Source organism: Hemiscyllium ocellatum, chromosome 22 (assembly GCF_020745735.1).
Source record: "Hemiscyllium ocellatum isolate sHemOce1 chromosome 22, sHemOce1.pat.X.cur, whole genome shotgun sequence".
In the NCBI taxonomy this organism is placed as follows: Eukaryota; Metazoa; Chordata; class Chondrichthyes; order Orectolobiformes; family Hemiscylliidae; genus Hemiscyllium; species Hemiscyllium ocellatum.
Genome location: NC_083422.1, coordinates 2,250,201 through 2,274,652, shown reverse-complemented (window position 1 = coordinate 2,274,652; position 24,452 = coordinate 2,250,201). Strand labels below are relative to the sequence as shown.

Sequence of the window (24,452 nt, the reverse complement as noted above, 5' to 3'; positions counted from 1 at the left end):
CATAGTATGGTTGAGGTGGGGGGGGGGGGGGGGGGGGGGAGATCATCATCGACTGGAGAATCAGCTAGACTTGCCACATTAACAGTGGGTCAGAGGCTGGGAATACTGCAGTGAGCAACTCACCTCCTGACTCCCTAAAGCATGTAAAAATCAGGAGTCTGATGGATTTCTGTCCATTTGCATGGATGGGTGTAACTCTAATGGCACTCAAGAAGTTTGACATCATCCAGAACAAAGCAGCCTGCTTGATTGGCACTATATCCACAAGCATCCATTCCCTGCACCACTGATACTCAGTAGCAGCAACATATATGATCCACAAGATGCACGGCAGAAATTCATTAAAGATCCTGAGACGGCGCCTTCTGAAGCCATGACCACTAGAAGGACAAAAAATACATGGGAACACCACCACCTGCATATTCTCCTCCAGAATACACACCATCCTGTCTTGGAAGTATATTGCCGTTCCTTCACTGTTGCTCGATCAATATCCTGGAATTCCATCCTTCAGGGTATTGTGGGTCAGTCTACAACACATGGACTGTAGCAGTACAAAAAGGCAGCTTGCCTCCACCTTCTCAAGGCCAACCAAGAAAGGGCAATAAATACTGGTTCAGCCAGCAAAGCTCTTCTCCCACAAGTGAATAACAAAACAAACAAGTGTGCCACATTTCGAGTCAAACTGACAATTCTAAATTCATTGTCAGCAGAACTCTTGCATTATCCTGGAAGTGAGAAATATTTCAACGGTTTGAGCAACAGGTGAACCTAGCTACGAGTGCATTTACCATTAATAACATGCTGCTGTCACACCAAGAAGATACTCTGATCATCATACAAGTGAGTAGTTTATGAATTTCAATGCTGGCATGCTAATAGAAACATTGAGTCTGTTTCATAGACATACAGTCTATGTGCCAAATTACCTAAGTCTGCTCCTGTATCTTATGGTCTCAAAGCCTGGCAGGTCATGTCAAACATTAGGTGTGATTCCACAATTCGATAACATTTGCTACAAATCCTCAGTGTACAAAGAATTATGCTAAAAACCAGATTAGATTGGTCGTTTGGTCTCAGTATGGCATGTGTACTGCAAGCTGTCTACATTAATACAAGGGCACTGTTCTTTGTCGACAGAAAAACATGTATACACACTACATCCCCTATAATGCAACAAAACAGGTGAGAGCCTTCTTTTAGTTCATTTCTCAGGCAACACCTTGACCAACCAGAGTCAATCTACCTTGTTTAATATGTCTTTTTTCAGCAATATGAAAGAATATAATTTACACATTTACAGATGTTAATGGCAGAGTATTATTAAAAGCTCAATTTCACTATTAATATTCTAAATTCATCATTGTAAGATTTATTTATATTAAGCAAAAAACTTACAAGCTTTCTTTTCAAATAGTTATTTTTACTAAAAGTATACAGAGGACTGGAGGATCTCTTGTGGCAATACTCATGGAAAATGAGATGATATACAATTTAATAGTGCCAAGGTCATAAAACATTGTCATAATCCTGAATCTGTGACTACTGCACCACAAAATCATTTTGATACAATTTGCATTCAAATTCTGCTGTAATAAATTTAACTGTCAAGTTGACTGAGGGGAAAAGTCGATTAGAGAAAGGTCAAATAGGTTTTGGAATAGAATACTTCATGTATACAGGGCACTGGTGTGAGTAAAAACAAGGACTGCAGATGTTGGAAACCAGATTCTAGATTAGAGTGGTGCTGGAAAAGCACAGCAGTTCAGGTAGCATCCGAGGAACAGGAAATTGACATTTCGGGCAAAAGCCCTTCATCAGGAAGTCCTGATGAAGTGCTTTTGCCCGAAAGGGCAATTTTCCTGCTCCTCGGATGCTGCCTGAACTGCTGTGCTTTTCCAGGGCGCTGGTGTGACCATATCAGGAGCATTATGTCCAGTACTGGTAATCTTATTCAAAAAAAGAATATAAATCCAATAGAAGTAATTCTGAGAAGGTTTACCAGACTACCAGACAGAAACCCAGAAACCTTTGTCTTCCAAAGAAAAGCTGGACAGGCTAGGTTTGTATATGCTTGAGTTTAGAACAATAACAAGTATCTTGATTGAAATTCTGAGGGATCTTGACAAGGTCGGAGGATGCTGCCTCTTTTGGGAAAATCCAGAACTAAAGATCATTATTTTAAAAAGAAGGGACTATCCAAGGTCATGAGTCTTTGGAACACTCTTTCTATAAAGACGATGGAAGCAGAGTCTAAATACTTTCAAGATAAAGATAGATAGATTCTTGTTAAACAACATAGGGTGGGGGTAGGGGTGGGGTATAGGAGGAGGGAGGTAGGGAGAGAAAGGTCATTGGGATAGGCACAAATGTTAATTTGAGGTTCCAAACAGGTCAGCCATGACATTATTGAATGACAAATCAAATTTGAGAGTCCGAATGCTCCTTGTTCATTTGATCTGCCCAGGCCACAGTGACAGAGGAGGAAACTCAGTCTCAAAAACGGCTTAAAACTGAAAGTGCTGGTATTTGATGACCAGTTGCTACTATAAGTCTATGAGGTACTGAGACCAGACAATATGTATCCAAGGATAGTGAAGGAGGTGAGTGTGAAATTACAGAGGCAGGTATTTTTCTAGGTTCCCTGAATTTGGGGACAGGTGCTGAAGGATTGCAAACATCATAACCTTGTCCAAAAAAGGTTGTAAAGATCACTCCAGCAATTTCAGAGCAGTCTGTTCAACTTTGGTAATAGTGAAATTTCTATAAACAATTATTTAGGATAGAACTAATGCTCACGTGGAAAAATGCAGTTTGATTCTAAAGTGTCAACATGAATTTGTTCAGGGAAAATCAAGTCTAGCTAATGTGTCAATTTTTTAAAAGAGGTAATGGAAAGGGTTAATGAGGCCTGATCATTGATGTAGTGTACACTCCCAGAAGGAGCTCAATTGCTACCCAAAAGATTTGTAAAGAAAGTTATATGTCATGGAAGAAAAATATCAGTTGCAACAGGAATACAAAATTAGCTGAGGGATAGGCAGCGAAGAGTGATTGTTAATGGACATTTTTATAGACTGCAAGAATGCTTGGGAGTCAGGATATAGACCTTTGATATAAGGATATTTGGTGGACAAATTGATGGCAGATGCAGTTCATACTGGAAATGTGCGAGGTAATCCACATTAGTACAAAGAACATGGGGAGACACCATTCTGAAGAGTGTTCATTAGCCAAGCAACCTGTGTATGTGCGCTGGAAAAAAAACATTTGGTTCACTAATATCCTGTAGGGAAGTAAACTACCCTACCTGGTTTGGCCTACATTTGGCCTACTTGGTCCAGACCCACAGCAATGTGACTGACTCTTAATTGCCCTCTGGGATTTTATGTAGGAGTAACAAAATGGTAGCGTAGCCAGTAACGCCTTTATCTCATGAATGAATAAAAAAAAGTCATGAAAAGTTGCAGGACAGGTACAGAAAGCTGCTAATAAAACAACAATATTCCAAGTTTGGCTAATAGGGACACAGAGTACAAGATCAGGCATGTTATAACAAACTTTGTACAAGACACTGATTATAAACCAGACTGGAATACTGCATACAATTCTGGGCACCACAGTATAGAAATGATGTGAAGGCATTAGAGAAAATTCAGATGAGGTTTGCGAGAATGGTTCCAGGGAGAAGACGCTTAATTATGATAAAAGATTGAAGAAGGTGGGACTGTTTTGCTTGGAGATAAAAATTAGAGAAGATTTAATAAATGTTTTCAAAATCATGAAAAACGTAAACAATAGGGGAAGATATTCCTGCTTGCATCAGGATCGAGAATCAAGGGACACAATTTAAGTGTTTTGCAAAGGAAACAAATGCAAGGTGAAATGCAATGAGTAACTTAAGTCTGGATTGAGAGGGAGGAGAGAAAGTGAGAGGAAGGAGAGAGAGGGAGAGGGAAATAATGATTATTTAAGTAGAAACAATGTACAGGGAATGGCAGAAAATTGGCAGGAGGGCAAAATGCTCAAAGAACTAGTGCAGGTACAATGGATGAATAAAACCCTTCTGCACTGTAACAATTCTGCGATCTAACCTTCCAGAACAGCTTAGGAGAAAGTGAGGACTGCAGATGCTGGAGATTATAGTCATAAGGTGTAGTCCTGGAAAATCACAACCGGTCATGCAGCAACGGGGGAGCAGGACAGTTAACGTCTTGAGCATAAGCTCTTCATCAGGAATGTTTATAGTACCACTTTTTGATTCCAGACCAGCCTACCACATATCCTCCAGATGTAACCACTAACTTCCCAAGTCTTCATGTCTTTCTCCACAATAAACACAGGAGAAATATTCATTGAGGACCTCGCCTATATCCTGCAGTTCTATACATACATGTCCACTTTGCGCCTTGAGGGGTCCTATTCTTTCTCTAGTTATTCTTTTTCCATTAATAAACTTAAAGAACTTCTTTGAATTCAGCCTAATCTTCTGAGCCAAGGCAATCTTGTACCCTCTTTTTGCCCTCCCGATTTCCTTCTGTATCCCCTATATACCTGCAGGGATTCTCTTGAACCCAGCTGCCAATACCTTAGCCATACCTCCACATTTCTTCTAGTCAAAGCCTCAATATCTCCTGTCATCCAGGTCCCTTATTCCTGTCAACCTTGCCTTTCACTCGACAGGAACATATAGACCTTGAACTCTCGTTATCTCACTTTTAAAGGCCTCCCACTTGCGAGAGGTCCTTTTGCCTGCAAACAAACTACTCCAATCAACCCCTGCACGCTCCTGCCTAAGTCATCAAAATAGAACTAATATGATGAAAGGGTGCTGTTTCAGTGGGTTACTTTGTCCTAGTTCGCATTGAGCTTTTTGAGTTTTATTGGACCTTGACTCATCTAGCAAGTGCAGACTATTCCATTACAATCCTGACTTTTGCTTTGTAATGGTGGCATGGTGGGATCTAAATGTATACCTATAGAGTATCAATCTAAGTCTCTGGATTACTCATCCAACGAAATAGTCATTCCCATCAATCTCTTGCTTTTTGTTTATCCTTCTGTGCTGTAACTACATACATGATTCTAAGATGCTTTATACTAGGAATTAGTCCAACAGCCACCTCTGCATTCTTTGCAGTGTCTCAAAATCACCTACTTAAGAAAGTCAAAATTGGAAGCAAGCAAAGCTTGACTTAGATCTTGTAAAAGGACAAACCAGCACACATTATATGTTAATCAATTATTCTAATCTACATTTACAGATTGCACTCATTGCACGGATTGGCGGCACGGTGGCACAGTGGTTAGCACTGCTGCCTCACAGCGCCAGGGACCTGGGTTCAATTCCCGCCTCAGGCGACTGACTGTGTGGAGTTTGCACGTTCTCCCCGTGTCTGCGTGGGTTTCCTCCGGGTGCTCCGGTTTCCTCCCACAGTCCAAAGATGTGCGGGTCAGGTGAATTGGCCATGCTAAATTGCCCGTAGTGTTAGGTAAGGGGTATATGTAGGGGTATGGGTGGGTTGCGCTTCGGCGGGTCGGTGTGGACTTGTTGGGCCGAAGGGCCTGTTTCCACACTGTAAGTAATCTAAGTAATCTAATCTAAAAAAAAACCTCCATTCAGATCAACAATTCAATGCCATGATCCCACTGAATGGCTATTTTGGTGTAAACCACAGAATGTTTTCAGGTTTAAAGCCAGATTTCCCATCCTCCTCATCATCATTCCTGTCTCTTTCTATGGTTGGCAAAGTCCTGCCAGACCATAGGGCTGCTCTCCCATTAGAGAGAGATAACCGAAGGCGGTTTACCTGAGGGTCAGTACGTTTCAGGCAAGAAGAGAGATTCAAAAGGAGAGTCTTTCATGATTACCTCAGCTGGTGCAGGAACTGAACCCATACTGTTGGCATCACTTAGCATGATAAACTAGTGTCCCAGTCAACTGAGCTAACCAATCTGAATCACTTGTCCTACAAATGCACAATGACACTATTTGCTCTAGCTATCACTTCAAAGCATGTGCACTAGAGTACCCAGATCTCTCTTTCTCTATCTTTAGTTATTTTCCATGAAGAGTATCTGAATGTAGAGGTTGCTAACATGCACAACATGGCAGGTTTCCAAACTAAACATTTAGCCTGCCTCAAATCCAATCTCATGACGTTAAGATCCAGCCAGAACAGTTTGTACGTTATTTATAGTTTGAACAATCTTTGTAAAAATCTGCAAATTTACAGATTGCATTTAACACCTCTATTCAGATCAACAGCACAATGTCATGATCCATCAAATGACTGTTTAGGTGTAAGCCACAATGTTTTCTGGCTTTATGCCTGATTATCCTATCCCTCCCATCATGATTCTACTCTTGTGGAATGCTTTGTTGTCCCCTTTATTGTTCGACCATTCCTTTACTCTCTACATACTTTGCTATCTGCCATAACTCATTCATTGAACATAGAACAGTACAGCACAGAACAGGCCCTTCAGCCCACGATGTTGTGCTGACCATTGATCCCCATGTATGCACTCTCAAATTTCTATGACCATATGCATGTCCAGCAGTCTCTTAAATGTCCCCAATGACCTTGCTTCCACAACTGCTGCTGGCAACGCATTCCATGCTCTCACAACTCTGTGTGAAGAACCCGCCTCTGACATCCCCTCTATACTTTCCTCCAACCAGCTTAAAACTATGACCCCTCGTGTTAGCCATTTTTGCCCTGGGAAATAGTCTCTGGTTATCGACTCTATCTATGCCTCTCATGATCTGGTATACCTCAATTAGGTCCCCTCTCCTCCTCCTTTTCTCCAATGAAAAAGGTCTGCGCTCAGTCAACCTCTCCATGAGAGGAGCCCTCCAGTCCAGGCAGCATCCTGGTAAACCTGCTCTGAACCCTCTCCAAAGCATCCATATCTTTCCTATAATAGGACGCAGTATTCCAAGTGCGGTCTAACCAAAATTTTATAGAGCTGCAACAAGATCTCACAACTGTTAATGAAAGCCAAAACATCTTATGCTTTCTTAACAACCCTGTCCACTTGGGTGGCCATTTTAAGTGATCTATGTACCTGCACACCAAGATTCTTTTTTTTAGATTAGATTACTTAACAGTGTGGAAACAGACCCTTCGATCCAACAAGTCCACACCGACCCGCCGAAGCGCAACACACCAATGCCCCTACATTTATCCCTTACCTAACATTACGGGCAATTTAGCATGACCAATTCACCTGACCCGCACATCTTTGGACTGTGGGAGGAAACCGGAGCACCCGGGGGAAACCCACGCAGACACGAGGAGAATGTGCAAACTCCACACAGTCAGTCGCCTGAGGCGGGAATTGAACCCGGATCTCTGGCGCTGTGAGGCAGCAGTGCTAACCACTGTGCCACCGTGCCGCCCACATTGCCAAGAATCCTATCCTTAATCCTGCACTCAGCTTTCAAATTCGACCTTCCAAAATGCATCACCTCGCATTTATCCAGGTTGAACTCTATCTGTCACCTCTCAGCCCATCTCTGCATCCTGTCAATGTCCCGCTGCAGCCTACAACGACCCTCTATACTGTCAATGACACCTCCAACCTTTATGTCATCTGAAAACTTGCTGACCCATCCTTCAATCCCCTCATCCAAGTCATTAATAAAAATTACAAATGGTAGAGGCCCAAGGACAGAGCCCTGTGGAACACCACTCACCACTGGCCTCCAGGCAGAATATTTTCCTTCTACTACCACTCGCTGTCTTCTGTTGGCCAGCCAATTCTGTATCCAGACAGCTAAGTTCACCTGTAACCCATTCCTCCTGACCTTCTGAATGACCCTACCATGGGGAACCTTATCAAATGCCTTGCTGAATTCCATATACACTCCATCCACAGCTTGACCCTCATCAACTTTTCTAGTCACATCTTCAAAGAACTCAATAAGGTTTGTGAGGCACGACCTGCCCCTCACAAAGCCGTGTTGACTGCATTTAATCAAGCCATGCTCTTCCAGATGGTCATAAATCCTATCCCTCAGAATCCTTTCTAATACCTTGCAGATGACAGATGTGAGACTTACTGGTCTGTAATGGCTGGGGATTTCCCTATTTCCTTTCTTGAAGAGAGGAATTACATTTGCCTCGCTCCAGTCCTCAGGTACGACTCCAGTGGAGAGCGAGGATGCAAAGATCTTCGCAAGTGGCGAAGTGATTGCATTTCTCGTTTCCCAAAGCAGCCGAGGACAAATCTGGTCTGGGCCTGGCCACTTGTCAATCTTAATGTTTGACAAAATTTTCAGCACATCAGCTTCCTCTATCTCTATCCATTCCAGCATGCACTCCTGCTCTTCAAAGGTTTCATTCACTACAAAGTTTGTTTCTTTAGTAAAGACAGAAGCAAAAAACTCATTTAGGGCTTCCTCTACCTCCTCAGACTCCATACACAAGTTCCCTATGCTATCCCTGATCGGCCCTATTCTTTCTTTGACCATTCTCTTATTCCTCACATAAGTGCCTTTGTGTTCTCCCTAACCTTTCTCATGCCCCCTCCTGGCTCTCCTCAGACATTTTTGAGCTCCTTCCTCGCCTACCTGTAATCCTCTAGAGCTGAGCTTGACCCTAGCTTCCTCCACCTTATATAAATTACCTTCTTCCTTTTGACGAGAAGCTCCACCGCTCTCGTCATCCAAGGTTCCTTTATCTTTCCCCTTCTTGCCTGTCTCAGAGGGACATATTTATTCATCACTCGCAACAACTGCTTCTTAAACAGTCTCCATATATCTATAGTGCCTTTACCACGGAACAATTGCTCCCAGTCCATGCTTCCTAACTCATGTCTAATCGCATCATAGTTTCCTGTCCCCCAATTAAATATCCTCCCATTTTGCCTAATCCTCTCCTTCTCCATAGCAATGTAGAATGTGAGGCAGTTGTTGTCACTATCACCAAAATGCTCTCCCACCACAAGATCTGATACCTGTCCCAGCTCATTTCCTAGCATCAAGTCTAGACTGGCCTTTCCCATCATCGGCCTGTCAACGTACTGAGTTAGGAAACCCTCCTGAACACACTTTACAAAAACAGCTCCATTCAAATCTTCTGCGCGTAGGAGGTTCCAATCAATAATGGGAAAGTTAAAGTCACCCATTACAACAACCCTACTACGTCCACACTTTTCCAAAATCTGCCGACCTATGCTTTCTTTAATCTCCCTGCTGCTATTGGGGGGGCCTGTAGTAAACCCCTAACGAGGTGACTGCTCCCTTGCTGTTCCTAATTTCCACCCATACTGACTCGGTAGGCAGATCTTCCTCGACAATGGAAGCTTCTGAGGAAACACCATCAGTGCATTTCCATTGTCTTGCTCTCTCCTTGATTCCACCTATTTCAATGCTATTTCCTGTTCTCTCCTAGTAATCTTTTTTTTGTCCCTACCCTTCCATCATCTCACCTCCACTTTCTCCCTTTAACTTTACATTCTCACCCTTCCTCTCCCTGCCTTATTGCATTCAAAGTTACTCTCTCTCCACATCATTTTGGTCCCTCTCCCCAATACATTTCGTCTTGCCCATCCTCCATTCCTTCTTCTCCTTCTCATTTATCTCCTCTCCTCATCTCATCCTATTCTATCTCTTTCTGCTTTCTTCTGCATTTAGTCAATGCTCCCCCTCACGCACTTCTACCTCCTCTCTTTTTCCACTTACCTCCTTTGCCTAAACCTATCCCTAGTCAATTTTGTTTCTTTTCCTCTCTCCGTTTTCATTTCTCCCCTTGTCTGCGTGGGTTTCCTCTGGGTGCTCCGGTTTCTTCCCACAGTCCAAAAATATGCAGGTTAGGTAAATTGGCCATGCTAAATTGTCCGTAGTGTTAGGTGAAGGGGCAAATGTAGGGGAATGGGTCTGGGTGGGTTGCTCTTCGGAGGGTCGGTGTGGACCTGTTGGGCCGAAGGGCCTGTTTCCACACTGTAAGTAATCTAAACTAATCTAATATAATCTAACACCACTGTTCCTTATCTTCATTTCCTATACTCACTTCATTCTTTCACTTTTCTCATAATTGCTAATCTCTCCACTTTCTCTTCGCTGTCCTTTATACTGTTCTTGCCTTCTCTTATTTTATTCTTCATGCAAAATATGCTTTAAATTTTAGTTCCCCACATTTAAAATCATTGCAAGTGATTAAGAGCAATCACGTTTTGGTTGCAGGTAAAGCTAGCCCTCAGAAGTGATAATTTCATATTATCTTCTAGCATTGACTGAAACTGTTATTACGGATACATGCTGAAAATTATAATTATCACCAGGCCAGGGATCAATTCATTGCAGTTGCAATTAATATGTTTGGCAAAACTGCAAGTGTACTGCATTTAATAATTGCAATATATTACATATAAATGCTTACAATGATTGAAATGGTAATAAAAATTAAACTTCTAGTTAGAGATTATGATAAAGAATAGTAAGTCTTACTTTATTGCGTCTACAACAAGAGTATGGCACACCACAAGCAAGAGGCCCAGCTGCACGTCCTTCACAACTATGGTACATATTCAGTGACCAGTCAGTGAAATCCTCTGCACCACAGCATTTAAACTACAAAAGAAAAGCAGATCAAGTTGTAATTCTGACACAGCCAATAGCTCAGACTATTCAAATGCAGTACACAGCAACTTTTGGAGGAAAACAAAGCAGCACACATCATAAATGATCTGTTTTCATTCAATCCACATATTGACAACTTATGTTATAATAGAATCAGAATGGTTGCAGCAGAGAAGGCACTTATTTGGCCAGTCATGTCAGAGTCAGCTTTTTGCATCATGTATGTTGCTCCCCTTGTGACAGCAGTCTGCATACATTTGATTTTGGGCTAGTTAAAGTGATGTACAAATATGACTTGATCATTCTTAATTACTAGGCTACTTTTAGGTGAGAGGATCAAAATGTTCTTAATTTTTATCTCTCTCAAAACTCCAGTGAGACAAATGAAAAGTAATTCTCTTTTAAATGAAGAGGGACAGTTTATATGCTAGTCCTAAAATATGTTTGAGCTCTGAGATTTACTAAACAAACAGGAAACTATTATGAAGTGCAATTTAGGAATGAATATTTTACACAATGAAGTCATCAGCATTATTATAAAGGAAAACTTAAACAAGCTAATAACATTGAACAGGAGAAAACGAAGGTGGCAGATGCTGGGGATCAGAGCTGAAAAGTGCGATGCTGGAAAAGCACGGCACGTCAGGCAGTATCTGAGGAGCAGGAGCCAATGTTTCAGGCATAAGCCCTTCATCACTCCCATGTCAGCTTCTCTGGCATGTCCCACTGTTAATGTTAATCATATGACTAAGGATAGGCAGGTAATGGTTGTTATTTAATTTCCGTCAAGCACATAAAAATGGGACAACTGGGTCACTATGGTCCTTTATCAGGAAATCTATAAGACTTCAGACAGATGAATAAGGTTGCTGTCAAGGAAAAGGTCAATGCCTTAGTTTCTAATCTACTACTGGGCTTGCATCTCAGAGTCACAGAAATCTACAGCACAGAAAAAGGCCCTTCAGCTGGTCATCAGAAGGTGGAGAAGTCAACATTTCAGGTTCATTAGCTTATCCTGTCCATACCTGTCAAAAAGTATTAGATTAGATTAGATTACTTACAATGTGGAAACAGGCCCTTCGTCCCAACAAGGCCACACTGACCCGCCGAAACGCAACCCACCCAGACTCATTCTCCTACATTTACCCCTTCACCTAACACTGCAGGCAATTTAGCATAGCCAATTCACCTAACCTGCACAGGAAACCAGAGCACCCAGAGGAAACCCACAGAGACATGGGGAGAATGTATAGAGTTTGCACAGTCAGTCGCCTGAGGCGGGAAATGAACCCGGGTCTCTGGCGCTGTGAGGCAGCAGTGCTAACTGCTGTGTCACCGTGCCGCCCACAGATCTAAACGCAATTTCAAGCTTTTGGCCGATAACCTTGTATGCCTTGGCATAGCAACTACACATCTATATACTTCTGAGATGTTATGATGTTTTCTGCTTCTATCACCTTTAACAGGCAGTGAATACTAGATTCCCATCAGCCTCTGGGTGAAAAAGCTTTTCCTCACATCTCGTCTAAATGTTCTGTCCCTTATCTTAAACCTAAGCCCCCAGTCCACCAATGGGAAAGTTTCTTATCTACTTTACATAAACATCTCAATTTTGTACATCTCAATCACGTCCCCTCTCAATCTCCTTTTCAAAAAAGACCTGTCTGTCCAAACTGACCCTCCAGCACAGGCACCTTCCTTGTAAAAAACCTTTGCAGCTTCTCTTGTGCTATCATATCCCCTCTAGAATATGGATTCTAGAGCTGCACACAATAATTTAGCTGTGACCTAACCAACATTTTATACAGTTCCACCATAACTTCCCTGCCCTTAAACCCTTAAAGTCCCTCTGATCCTCAGTGCTTCCCAGGATTCTGTTGCTCATCATGTTTGTCCAGCTCAAGTGCATCACCTCACCTCCAGGTTGAATTCTATTTGCCATTGATTTGCCCATCTAGCCAGCCTGTCCATATCCTCTTTCAATTTAAGGCTATCCTTCTTACCATATGTACTAATCCTCCTAAATTCAAGCCTAAATCACTTATATAAACCACAAACAGCAAAGCACTAACTGACCCTGTGGGACTGCTGCATAGATGTGCTGCCAGAGCAGGTGTTGGAGGCTGGTATAAGGACAAGATTTAAAACGGCATCTGGATAGGTATATGAATAGAAAGGGTTGAGAGAGAATTGGGCCAAGTGCTGGTAAATGGGACTAGATTTATTTAGGATATCGAGTTGGCATGGACGAGTTGGACCGAAAGGTCTGTTTCCATGCTGTATATCTCTATGATTCTAAGTCCTGAGGGACGGAATGTAGTTGATCAAGATTTGGGTGGCAGCAACATGAACGATCTGTGTATATGTTACAGAGTTATCACTTTCAACGGTCAGTCATTAGAGTGGGTACTTGAGTGGTAAATGTTCTGGGCATGTGACAAATTAAAGGAAGGAACAATTATGGGTGACAAACTTTCAGCAAGGCTTTTGACAAGGTCCTACATGTAAGTGATAGGAAAGGTAAGAATCTGTGGAACCCAAAGAAATTTGGCAACTTAAATTCACAATTCACACAGACTTCCAGTCAGAAAAAACACTCCTCAACCACCATCCTATGCTTCCTGCCACTCAGCAAATTGTGAATTCAATTTGCCAAATTTCCCAGTGAACCCAGCACTGATCCTTGTGGCACACCACTGGTAACAGGCCTCCAGTCTGAAAAGCAACCCTCCACCACCACTCTCTGTCTTCCATCAAAAAACATAAGCATTTGAGGTACAAGGTACTGCAATTATTTTAATGAGCTGCTCAGAATCTGAAATTTTGTCATCAATTCCAATTAATCATATGAAATAAATCTTCACATGACTGTCATATTTAATAAGTACTGCCTTATCATCAGAACCCAATACCTTTTCATGGCCTTGCCATTCGTAATGGCTGTCTTTTTACAGTCTACCAAATCTATGACAAAAGACTTTAATGTGAGGATTATTTAAAAACAATTAAAGATTGCCAAAAATTAAATCTAGAAAAATGCATTCTTAAGTTCCCATCCTTAGGTGACCCAAAGAGCATAGAACCAATCACTTTTAGAGATGCTTCATACGCTTAGCTTCCTGTTAGAGACTTAATGCAGCTGATTTCTTAATTTCGCAGAGATAGAAGAGAGAATTGTTTCCTTTTAATTTGGGAACCATATTAAAAATGGTCATCAAAAATAATAAAAAGCATTTTTCAAAACTTTGTCTGTCAGTACATTGCTTCTCATAGAGGGATTCTATTTATCATCGCGAAAACAGAAGTTTTTTCACCAACAACTTTAGATTAGAAATAGGAGTCGGGCAAGGATAGATCTTGAAGGGATATAAGAGCAGAAAGAGGAGCTGTTGCAAGTGCTTTTCTAGCTAAAATTAAGTAGGAATGAGTGCCATCCCACCCAACTGGATAACAGTGGACAGTTGCTGGAGGAAGATGGTGCTGGAACAATGTTGATTGTTGCAGATAAATTGAGAAAGCTGAGGAAGGATACTGTAGCTTTGTCTTAGTGATAAGAGACATTCTGTGGCATGGAAGGAATTCTCATTGACCATTGAGGAAATATTGGCATGTTCTTGGAAGGCAACATCATTCAAGTATTTGAAGCAGAAAATGAGGGGGAAACAGGCCCCTCACAAGCCCAGAGGGATTGTGGTTGGTTTTTTGAAGACAGAGTGACCATGATAGATTTGAAGAAGAAATGGACAGATCCTGAGGGCAGAGAACTGTTCAGAATGTCTGCTACCATAGAATCAGGAAGGGAGTTTAGATGGACTGCATACCGTCGTTTAGCCTGTGGTGGTAAACAGGAAAAACAAAACAGATATATAATTCAAGGTTAAAAAGGCATTTAGCAAGCTTGCCTTTGTTGCTCAGTTCTTTGAGTATAGGAGTTGGGAAGTCATGTTTAGGTTGTGCAGGATTTTGATGAGGCTCTTCTGGAATACTGTGTCCAGATCTGGCTGCCCACTTATAGGAAGATTATTATTAAGCTGGAAAGGGTTCAGAAGAGATTCACCTGGATGTTGCCAGGTGCGGAAGCTTTGAGTTATAAAGAAAGGCTGAATATGCTGGGACCTTTTACTGGAGCATAGAAGGTTGAGAGGCGACATTTATGAAGTTTATAAAATAATGAGGGGTATACATAAGGTTAATGATAGTTGTTTTTTCCTTAGGATGGGAAATTTCAAGACAAGGGGACACATTTTTAAGAGAGGAAAAAGATTTAAAACACATGGGGGCAATTTTTTTTTTACATAGAGAGCCATTCGTGTGTGGAATGAACTTCTTGAGGAGGTGGTGAATGAGGGTCCAATTACAATTTTTAATAGATATTTGGATAAGTATATGAATAGGAAAGGTTTGGAGGGGTATGGGCTAGGAGATGGCAGCTGGGACTAGTTTAGTGTGGGATTACGTTTGGCATAGACAGATTGGACTGAAGGTTCTGTTTCCATGCTGCAAGATTCTATATATTTACTTTGTTCTTCAGATATCTGAACTGGATTATGTAATACCATGCAACCTGCCATATTTGGGCATAAACTAATTAAAATAATACAATAACAGACAAAAAAAAAATGTTAGGTCAAAAGTTCTACATGTTCCATAGAGCCAAAATTTTAAAAACCAACAAACCTCTTCTTGAACAAAATCCATTATGTTCTTGAAATCCAAATCATCATAATAACGTATAATGCCTTTACGGATGTTTTTATTTATAAAGTCTAACGTCTGGAAAATAAATAGCAAAGTTAAACCAATGGTTGACGCCTCAACTAACGTGGCTACAGCTGATCAGACTAAATATAATGGTGGCTGAAGGTGCAGTTTACCAAGATTGACTCAACAATTCTTCAGTATAAACTGATCACAAGCCATAAAGCTAGAGTCAAATAATGTGTTATAAGCTAAGGAAATGTTACAATCATTCTTACATTTAACACAGTTTGCACAGGCTTTTGCAGAAGAGCAATTTTAGAATTTAGACTGTAACGTATGAAATGTTTTGAGGATAACGATGTAATAAGGTGCTATGTAAATGTAACATTTCCATTTGTATTTATTATATTACACTCAATTTTGTTGCAATCTGTATTAGGCTGCATTCAAATGTTGGTGAAATTTTCAAATTTATTGAAAAGCAGATTATTCTGATGTATATGTAAAATAGACCATGTGATAAATGTACTATACCCCACACGCGTCAGGAATGAAGCCAAGTTCTGCACATATTCTGGGATAATCATAAAATTACATAATGATAGGATAAAAACAAGGAAAGAATGTGTGTACTTTCCATAAGGAGTGACTAATAATTTCAGTACGAGATATATGGAGGTTAAAAAGTAGAAAAATTGAAGGCAGTGCTACAAAATTGTGAATATTTCTGTCTTTGTTGTGGTTCTGTTCGCCGAGCTGGAAGTTTTTGCTGCAAACGTTTCGTTCCCTGGCTAGGGAACATCATCAGTGCTATTGGAGCCTCCTGTGAAGCGCTGCTTTGATGTTTCTTCCGGTATTTATAGTGGTTTCTGGTTGAAGATTTGTAGCTCGGGTGTCCGTTGTTGTGGTTCTGTTCGCCGAGCTGGAAGTTTTTGCTGCAAACGTTTTGTTCCCTGGCTAGGGAACATCATCAGTGCTATTGGAGCCTCCTGTGAAGCGCTGCTTTGATGTTTCTTCCGGTATTTATAGTCCACTATAAATACCGGAAGAAACATCAAAGCAGCGCTTCACAGGAGGCTCCAATAGCACTGATGATGTTCCCTAGCCAGGGAACAAAACGTTTGCAGCAAAAACTTCCAGCTCGGCGAACAGAACCACAACAATGGACACCCGAGCTACAAATCTTCAACCAGATTTCTGTCTTTTTTCATTCCTCATTCTCCACATCATAGGTTTCACACTTTTTTTAAAAAAAGTAATCTTTTCACCATAGATTATTTTGATTTTCCCACCCTTGTCAGTTCTCAAAAGAGAATTTTACCTGCATGAACCTCTGAGTATGTCAATTCTTGCCTAGTAACTTCCAGCATTATCTGCAGGAATTGGTTTCAAACCTTATTGACTTACTATTTTAAAACACTGGAATTGATCCACAGCATTTCTCCAGCTGTCTAGTGCATTCCAAGATCATATCAAACCTTGTTATAAATTTAAAATATCAAGCAAAGATATGAGCAAATGGACGATGTCTGGTTTACATTAACTGTTTCAGAATGTCAACACAGGTATTTATAATGCGATAAAAAAGAAAGGACATGCAAGCACAATTTTTAAAAACATCATCAATTACCATTGTTTGATTTTTCACTAGTTCGTTATTCATACAAAAATAGGAGGCAAATCTATTGCATGTCTGAAGTCATATTCTGTCAGTTTTGAGAAATAAGATGTGATCTTGTGGAATCTGAGGGAGTTTGCTGTCTAATATAGATTTGTTATGAGTTCTATTGTTTTACTAGAGCATATTATTAAAATCTTACTGAGGTTTCAGAGTAAGGATAGACACTGTCAATAATATAGCAAGTGTAGTTCCCTGTGGAGACTGATCTATGACATCAGAACTGAAAAATATTAAATATATTCAAATGTACCTATTTTAGTCAGCCAATTCCTCTAAAAGCAAAAGAGAAAATGCTGGAAAATCTAAGCAGGTCTGGCAGCATCTGTAAGGAGAGGAAAGAGCTGACGTTGAGTCTAACTGACCCTTTGTCAAAGCTTTGACAAAGGGTCAGTTAGATTCAAAACGTCAGTTCTTTTCTCTCCTTACAGATGCTGCCAGACCTGCTGAGATTTTCCAGCATTTTCTCTTTTGGTTTCAGATTTCGGCATCCGCAGTAATTTGCTTTTATCCAATTCCTCCAAAAGATTGCCTCAACTAGAACCTTTTTGCTTGGCATATGCTCCATTCAAAGAGTCAGGATTTAACTGTTGGTTAGATTTGCCCCAGATCTTTACTTTCTGGAAGATGCAGTAATCATTTCCCTACCTGTGACAATCACTTCGTCGTTATGCTATGATTATAAATTCATCACGATTTCATTTGGAGACCCCAATAATAAGTCTGAGGGTGACACCAAAATTGGTGGTGTTGTGGACAGTGAAGGTTATCTGAGACTACAAAAGAAAATTGATCAATTGGGCCAATGGGCTGAGGAGTGGCAAATGGAATTTAAATAGGAGGTATTCTATTTTCACAAGATGAACAAGGGCAGGACTTACACAGTTAATGGTAGGGCCCTGGGTAGTGTTATTGAACAGAAAGACCTAGGGGTCAGTTACATAGTTCTTGAAAAGCTGCATCACAGGTAGTACAGGATAGTTAAGGCGGCATTTAGAATGTTTGCCTTTATTGCTCAGACCACTAAATATAGGAGTTGGGACATCATAATGAGTTGGTGAGGCCACTTTTGGGTTGTACTACTATAGGAGTGATCATATTAAATTGGAGACGGTTTGAAAAAAATTTATAAGGATGTTCCTGGGACTGGAGGGTTAAGGAGAGGTTGGGTAGGCTAAGAATTCTTGCACTGGAGCATGGGAGGTTGGGGATGATCTTGAGGTTTATAAAATTATGGGGGGCATAGATAAGGTGAGTAGCAAAATTTTTTTTTCCCGAGCGTGGGAGTTCAAAACTAGAGGGCAGACTTTTAAGAGAGGAGAAAGATTTAAAATGGACCAGAGAGGCAACTTTTTCAGACAGAGGGTAGTTCATATGTGGAATGAATTGCCAGAGGAAGTGTTGATGCAGGTATAGTTACAATATTTAAAACATGTTTAGACAGGCACACAAATAGGTGTAGACAGCTATTTAGCCCACTGAGTCTGTCTGATGGTCTTCAAACAGACCAGTCAGGCTTCACAATAGGTACGACTGGTGCTGCCTGATCGGCAAACTGTACTGGGTTTTCCTTCCCATTACAACTTCCTGATTTCTGCCTCTGCTTTTTCCTGTCAGGTATATGGCACTGGGCAGGCCAAATGCAGGCAAGTGCGACTACTTCAGTTTGGGAAACTTGGTCAGCACAGACGAGTTGGACCAAAGGGTCTGTTTCCGTGCTGTATGACTCTGTGACTCTATCAGAAAGCTTGATTTGAATACTTGAGTAACAGCATGCTTTGTAATAAACTTAGAGGAACGTAGTACCTGATGCCAATCTCCATTTCTTAATCTGCTACAGTTAAAATATTTATCCTGGTGGCTCAGTGGTTTGCAATGCTGCCTCACAGCACTAGAGACCCAGGTTCAATTCCAGCTTTTGGCAACTGTCTGTGTGGAATTTTCACATTCTCCCTATTTCTGATGAGTTTCCTCCAGGTGCTCAGGTACCCTCCGACAATCGAAAGATGTGCAGGTTAGGTGAATTGGCCATGCTAAGTTGCCCACGGTGTTCAAGGATGTGTAGATTAAGTACATTATTCAGGGGTAAATATAGAGTAAGTGTCAGTGAATGAGTCTGGGTGGATTACTCTTTGGAGTGTTGGTATGGACTTGTTGGGCTGAGGGGCTGTTTTCACACTGTAGGGATTCTTCTATGATGACTTAAATGACAGGAGGGACGGCAGCTGTTCACGTGCAGAAAATAATGAAATTTTGCATGTGTATAGCACCTTTCAAAGTACTTCACACCCATTGAATTAATTTTTAACAACATCCATGTTTAAATATTAAACTACGGTAATTGTGTTGAACACAAGAATGTTCCACTAGCAGCAGAGATAAATGGACTAATTAATTGGCTTTATTAATGTTGGCTCAAAGTCAATTTTGGTCAGGTAACAATAAAACTCCCTAGCTCTTCTTTGAGCAGTGCTACGAAATCTTTCACATCTGACAGAGCAGATAGGCCTTTGGTTTAATGCCTCATCTTGAAAGATGGCACCTTAGACTGTATAGCAATCTTAGTACTGCACTCAAGAATCAACCTGGAGTAACATAAAATGTTTAGAATTTGGTTTGATCTCTCTGATCTTCTGAGTTGGATGCTAAAGCTGACAAACAAGTTTAAAAGTTGTCATAGAAAATATGAAGTTAAATTCAATGAAGACCCACTATCTAGTTATCTTATGATCTAACAAGTAAAGAAAGTATTCATGACAGCTCCATTAACAGTACTCTTTACTTAAGATTACTCCTGAAAATTCAGTTGTTTTGCATTTTGCACGGGGGACAAATTCCAAAGTCCTGAAATTTGACTTAAATGATGCATATATCAAGGTTGTAAAAGATGTGGGTGTTGATTTGCTATTCCAGGTGCACATCAATGACGTCAATGTCACTGACTTCTTGTACCATGTGATGGCAGGAGATCTTCAGTCCTGACTTCATAAATGTTTGGTGAAATGTTGGTTTCTTACCTGATGCCGAAAGATCAACGCCACAATTCCACCCAGCAATTCCAGTATCAGTAAAATTGCAAGTGTATAGAGAAACTGTTTTAAAAAAAACACAAAACAATTATAATTTTTTTCCTCTCTTTCTCCCCCTCCATCTCACATCAATCAAACATGTACAATGTTTTTAAAGAAAACCTATTCTTTGGTTTCCTCAGAAGCTCAGTGCATATTTAAAAATACATTTCTGATACAAAGACAAAAATAAAAATACTAGAAAAGCTCAGCTCTAGCTGTGGAGAGAAATCACAGTTAATGTTTCGGGTTGAGTGACCTTTCTGAGGATGCTGCGAGACCTGCCGAGCTTTTCCAACAATTTTTATTTTTGTCTCCAATTTACAGCATCCACAGTTCTTTCAGTACAAGTTAGGTTTAGCCCATGTTCAATATGGTTTAATTAGTTAAACTAATTTCACAATTGACCCCAGTATCCACAAAGGAGGAATTCATGGTAATATCAAAATATGTTGTCAGTTATAGTCAATTATTCACTGCGAAAGCTAATATTTAGGGCATGGCTTCTTGAACAAAATACAGGAGAGTTGCAGGGACCAGCAGAATGCTCATCTAATACATATCTTTCTGTTCAGGAGGAGGAATTGAAATGAAAATATGATCCCCCATTAGAGTCTAGAAATGACTTCTTTAATACATTCACAGGCAATTCCTTTGCAATATTTTTTCTTGAGTAAGTTGGCTATTTTTCCAATATTGCCATTTGTCTCCTTTGTGAAGAACTTCTGTCACCTGGAGAATAATTGCAATTTTATGCTTTTATTAATTCAACTTGCTGCTCTCTCAATCTTATTATTTTGCCTCTCTCTTAGCGGAGGAAGTCTGGGGTCTGAATCTCTTACAACTCAATCATTGGTTGTGTACTTGGTTGGTTTGGATTCTGCTACTTCACTCAGACTTCGGGTTCTGACATTGTGCTAGGACTGTAGTTGGTTCTTACATAAGCTCTCCTAATAAGTAGACAATATTTACTTCAGAATAAGCAATGCAAAGTGATCAATGATCCAAGTGATTTGTAAGTAGCAGAGTTAAAAATGCACAAGGTCAGCATTTGCCCTCTAAATCCCCAAATGTAAATGAGGGTGGTGACAAAGGAGAGAAAACTCGCCCTTGTGTGGGAGCCACAAGATCTGAGGAGCTGCTCCTCCAATTGCAGATTGTGTCTCTCCCAAGTTTGTGGCTCTTCTTTCTCCAATCATAGGTTCCCTCTCTCCCAAAGTTGCGGCATCTCAAGAGACATAATCCATGATCAGAGGAGCATCAAGAGTCAGACTATGTTTTGGGGGGCATGGAACAGCTGTTCTGGCTGATCCCACTGCTGCCATCATGCCGAGTCTGAGCCTGGATGAAGGAGAACTGGATTCCACGAGCAGCAGGAGGCCTCTCTCAAAGTTTAAAAAGTCACAAAAGTTAAAGCTTCCATAAAGTTCCCCAATTTACCGCTAAAATTAAACAAAGAACTGTAGATGCTGGAGATCTGAAACAAAAACAAAGCGAACAAAACCAGAAACTCTGCAGGTCTGGCAGCATCTATGGAGAGAGAAACAGAGTTAATGTTTCATGTCCATTCTGATGAAATGCCAATGGGTTCAAAAATGCTAACTGTTTTTCTCCCTACAGGCATTGCCAGACCTGCTGGGTTTCTCCAGCACTTTGTTTTTGCCCCCAGTCTTTTAGTTGGAGGTTGACAGAAAGCATGGACCAGGTTTCTGTAATTACAAGGTTTACTACTTATTATAATTAAATAGATTCTGGCTCCAGATAAACAATCATGAAGTGTTGATGTCTAACCCTATTACAGAACTCTCACTACACACAAAAGTTATGAGTGAGGAAAAACTGCTTTGCTAATACCTCAATTATACCTGCCTTTGCAGGTCTGTCAGACAATGACATCTCTAGTTTACTGGCCCATGGAATCAACGTGGGATTTGAAAGTTTCCTTTAGACTGTCAGGGAAAACTGTACCACAAATCCTTTGCTGTTTCCAGTGCTAGGTTTAAAACTCTGTACACCCTGTATTGTTCTTCAATTGTGCTGTTTACTAATATCACACACAAATCCTTGCTGTCTACATTTCAAAATCAAACCTGGATGAGCCCTCAAAGTTTATCAAGTTGCACTGGGCTGGATGTCCAGCCTCAGTCTTCCAAGAATCATCACAAAAGTTAAAAATTTTATTCATTGTACAAGCATGTCCAATTGATGTGTCTTTTAGATCCAGGTTGAGGAATATATGCACAGAACAAGAGGACACAGTCACAGAACAAAAGGATGGCATGGTGGCTCAGTGGTTAGCACTGCTTCCTCACAGCACCAGGGACATAGCTTCAATCCCTACCTTGGGCAACTGTCTGTGTGGAGTTTGCACATTCTCCCTGTGTCTGTGTGGGTTTCCTCTGGGTGCTCCAGTTTCCTCCCACAACCCAAAGATGCGCAGGTCATGTTAGCCATGTTAAATTACCCATAGTGTTAGGTGCATTAGTCAGGGGTAGATATAGGGTACGGGAATGGGACTGGGTGGGTTACCCTTCAAAGGGTCAGTGGGACTTGTTGGGCCGAAGGGCCTGTTTCCGTACTATAGGGAATCTAATCTAATCAGGACACACTCAACAACAGGACATAGTCACAGAATAGGAGGATACTCATTTTTTAATAGATATTTTTATTAGAAATTTAACATTTTTACAAGTTTACAAAAATAAACAAAACTCTCAAGTACAAACATTGATCTACAATTAAATCTTAAATATATAATAACCAAAAAACTTAACAAAAGAAAAATACCGAGAGAAAAAAAAAGCAAAACTCAACTAACTACTAATCTAACCTACAACTAACCACAGTGTATAATTAAGTCTCTTACATTATTCAAATAAGAGAAAGAAAAAAAACAATGGATAACATAGAAATTGGATAGTGAGATACATGCTCAGAATGTGTTAACATCAAATGTAACAAAACCCGTATTCGTGCGGGATTCCTCTCCCAAGGAGCCCGGACCAGCCAGGTTCGTAATCTCAATTAAATAAAAGCCCTTGTTAGGATGGCCGAAATATCTGTATTCATATAATTCAAGAAGCGCTGACATATTTTATAAAATAATTCGGTCTTTCGGTGCACCATATTTGTAAGGAAGTCAAGGGGAATACACTCCATAATTAATCTGTGCCAATTTGAAAGTCCGGGGGGCCCTCAGCCACCCAGTTTACCAAAATATTTTTCCTTGCACAGAAGGAGAGAATAGAAAATAGTCTCTTCCTGTGCATGTACAGGGAGGATAAATTTGAAAAGCCCAAAAGGAAAGATACGGGGTCCACTTTAATTTCCGTTCCTAAAATTTCTGTCAGGGCACTTGCTATTTTAGTCCAGTATCTATGGATCTTATGACAGGTCCATTGACAATGTACAAGAGTGCCCACCTCTACTTTACATTTGGGACACATTGGGGATGCCCCTGCCTTAAATTTTGCCAATCGATCCGGTGCTATATGGGCCCTATGAAGTATCTTCAGCTGGATAGCCTGAGTTCTGTTACAAATGGTGATTCTTCTGGCGTTTTCCCAAATGTCATTCCACGTTTCTGTAGAGATTTCTAGTCCCAATTCCTGATCCCATGTTTTAAGTAGATTGTCCATATCTCCCGATACTTCATCATGTAGTAAATGATAAATAGTACTGTCGTAGTACTCTACACTCTCTATCTGATTTATAAGAACTATCTAATAACGTAGTCTTCTTCTGTATACAGTCTCGAATTTGGAAGTATTGAAAGAGGTCTCTATTAGGTAATCCGAACTTCTGACGCAGTTGTTCAAAAGACATCAGGATCCCATCTTCAAATAGGTCCCCTAGACATGAGATACCCGTGGATCTCCAGAGTTTAAAAGTGGCATCTGTCAACCCCAGTTGAAATCCCCATGCTCCCACTATTGGCGCATAGGGGATGTTTTATGTGAGTTGCCCTCATTTTGCTACATTATATTCCAAGCTTTAATTGTGTTTAATATTATAGGGTTTTTACAGTGATCCGTAATGATTTTCCTTTCCTCTTGTCTGAAAATAAAAGGTTAATAAGCGGGCATTTTACTTGAGAAGCTTCCATGTCCAGCCAGATTGACTGTGGATCAGACAAGACCCAGTCAGCTATGTAACTTAAAAGGGAACTTAACTGATATTTCCTAAAATCTGGGAAGTCCAGTCCTCCCCTTGCGTGTGGGAGCTGTAGCTTCTTCAGCTTAATGAGGGGCCGTCTATGATTCCAGATGAAGGAACCCAACCAGCTTTATAATTTACGTAGAGCCAGCCTAGGCAGCATCACCGGAAGCATTCTCATAGGGTACAGGAGACAGGTCAAGACATTCATTTTAATTAGTGCTATTCTACCCAGCCAGGAAATTGGAAGGTCTCCCCATCG

At 40.7% G+C, this 24,452-nt stretch overlaps 1 protein-coding gene across 3 annotated transcripts in view; it reads right to left on the bottom strand.

Moving 5' to 3' along the window:
• The window catches only part of tspan15 (tetraspanin 15), a 197,632-nt gene that overhangs the window by 68,745 nt on the left and 104,435 nt on the right, over window positions 1-24,452 (bottom strand). For 2 of the 3 annotated variants that reach the window (XM_060841826.1, XM_060841828.1), the window contains exons 3-5: window positions 19,985-20,059; window positions 15,266-15,361; window positions 10,457-10,579 (exon numbers count right to left, since the gene is read on the bottom strand). In XM_060841826.1, coding sequence (XP_060697809.1) covers window positions 10,457-10,579; window positions 15,266-15,361; window positions 19,985-20,059 — 294 coding nt within the window. The remainder of the gene's footprint in view (window positions 1-10,456; window positions 10,580-15,265; window positions 15,362-19,984; window positions 20,060-24,452) is intronic. The other variant, XM_060841827.1, reaches the window with a different exon arrangement.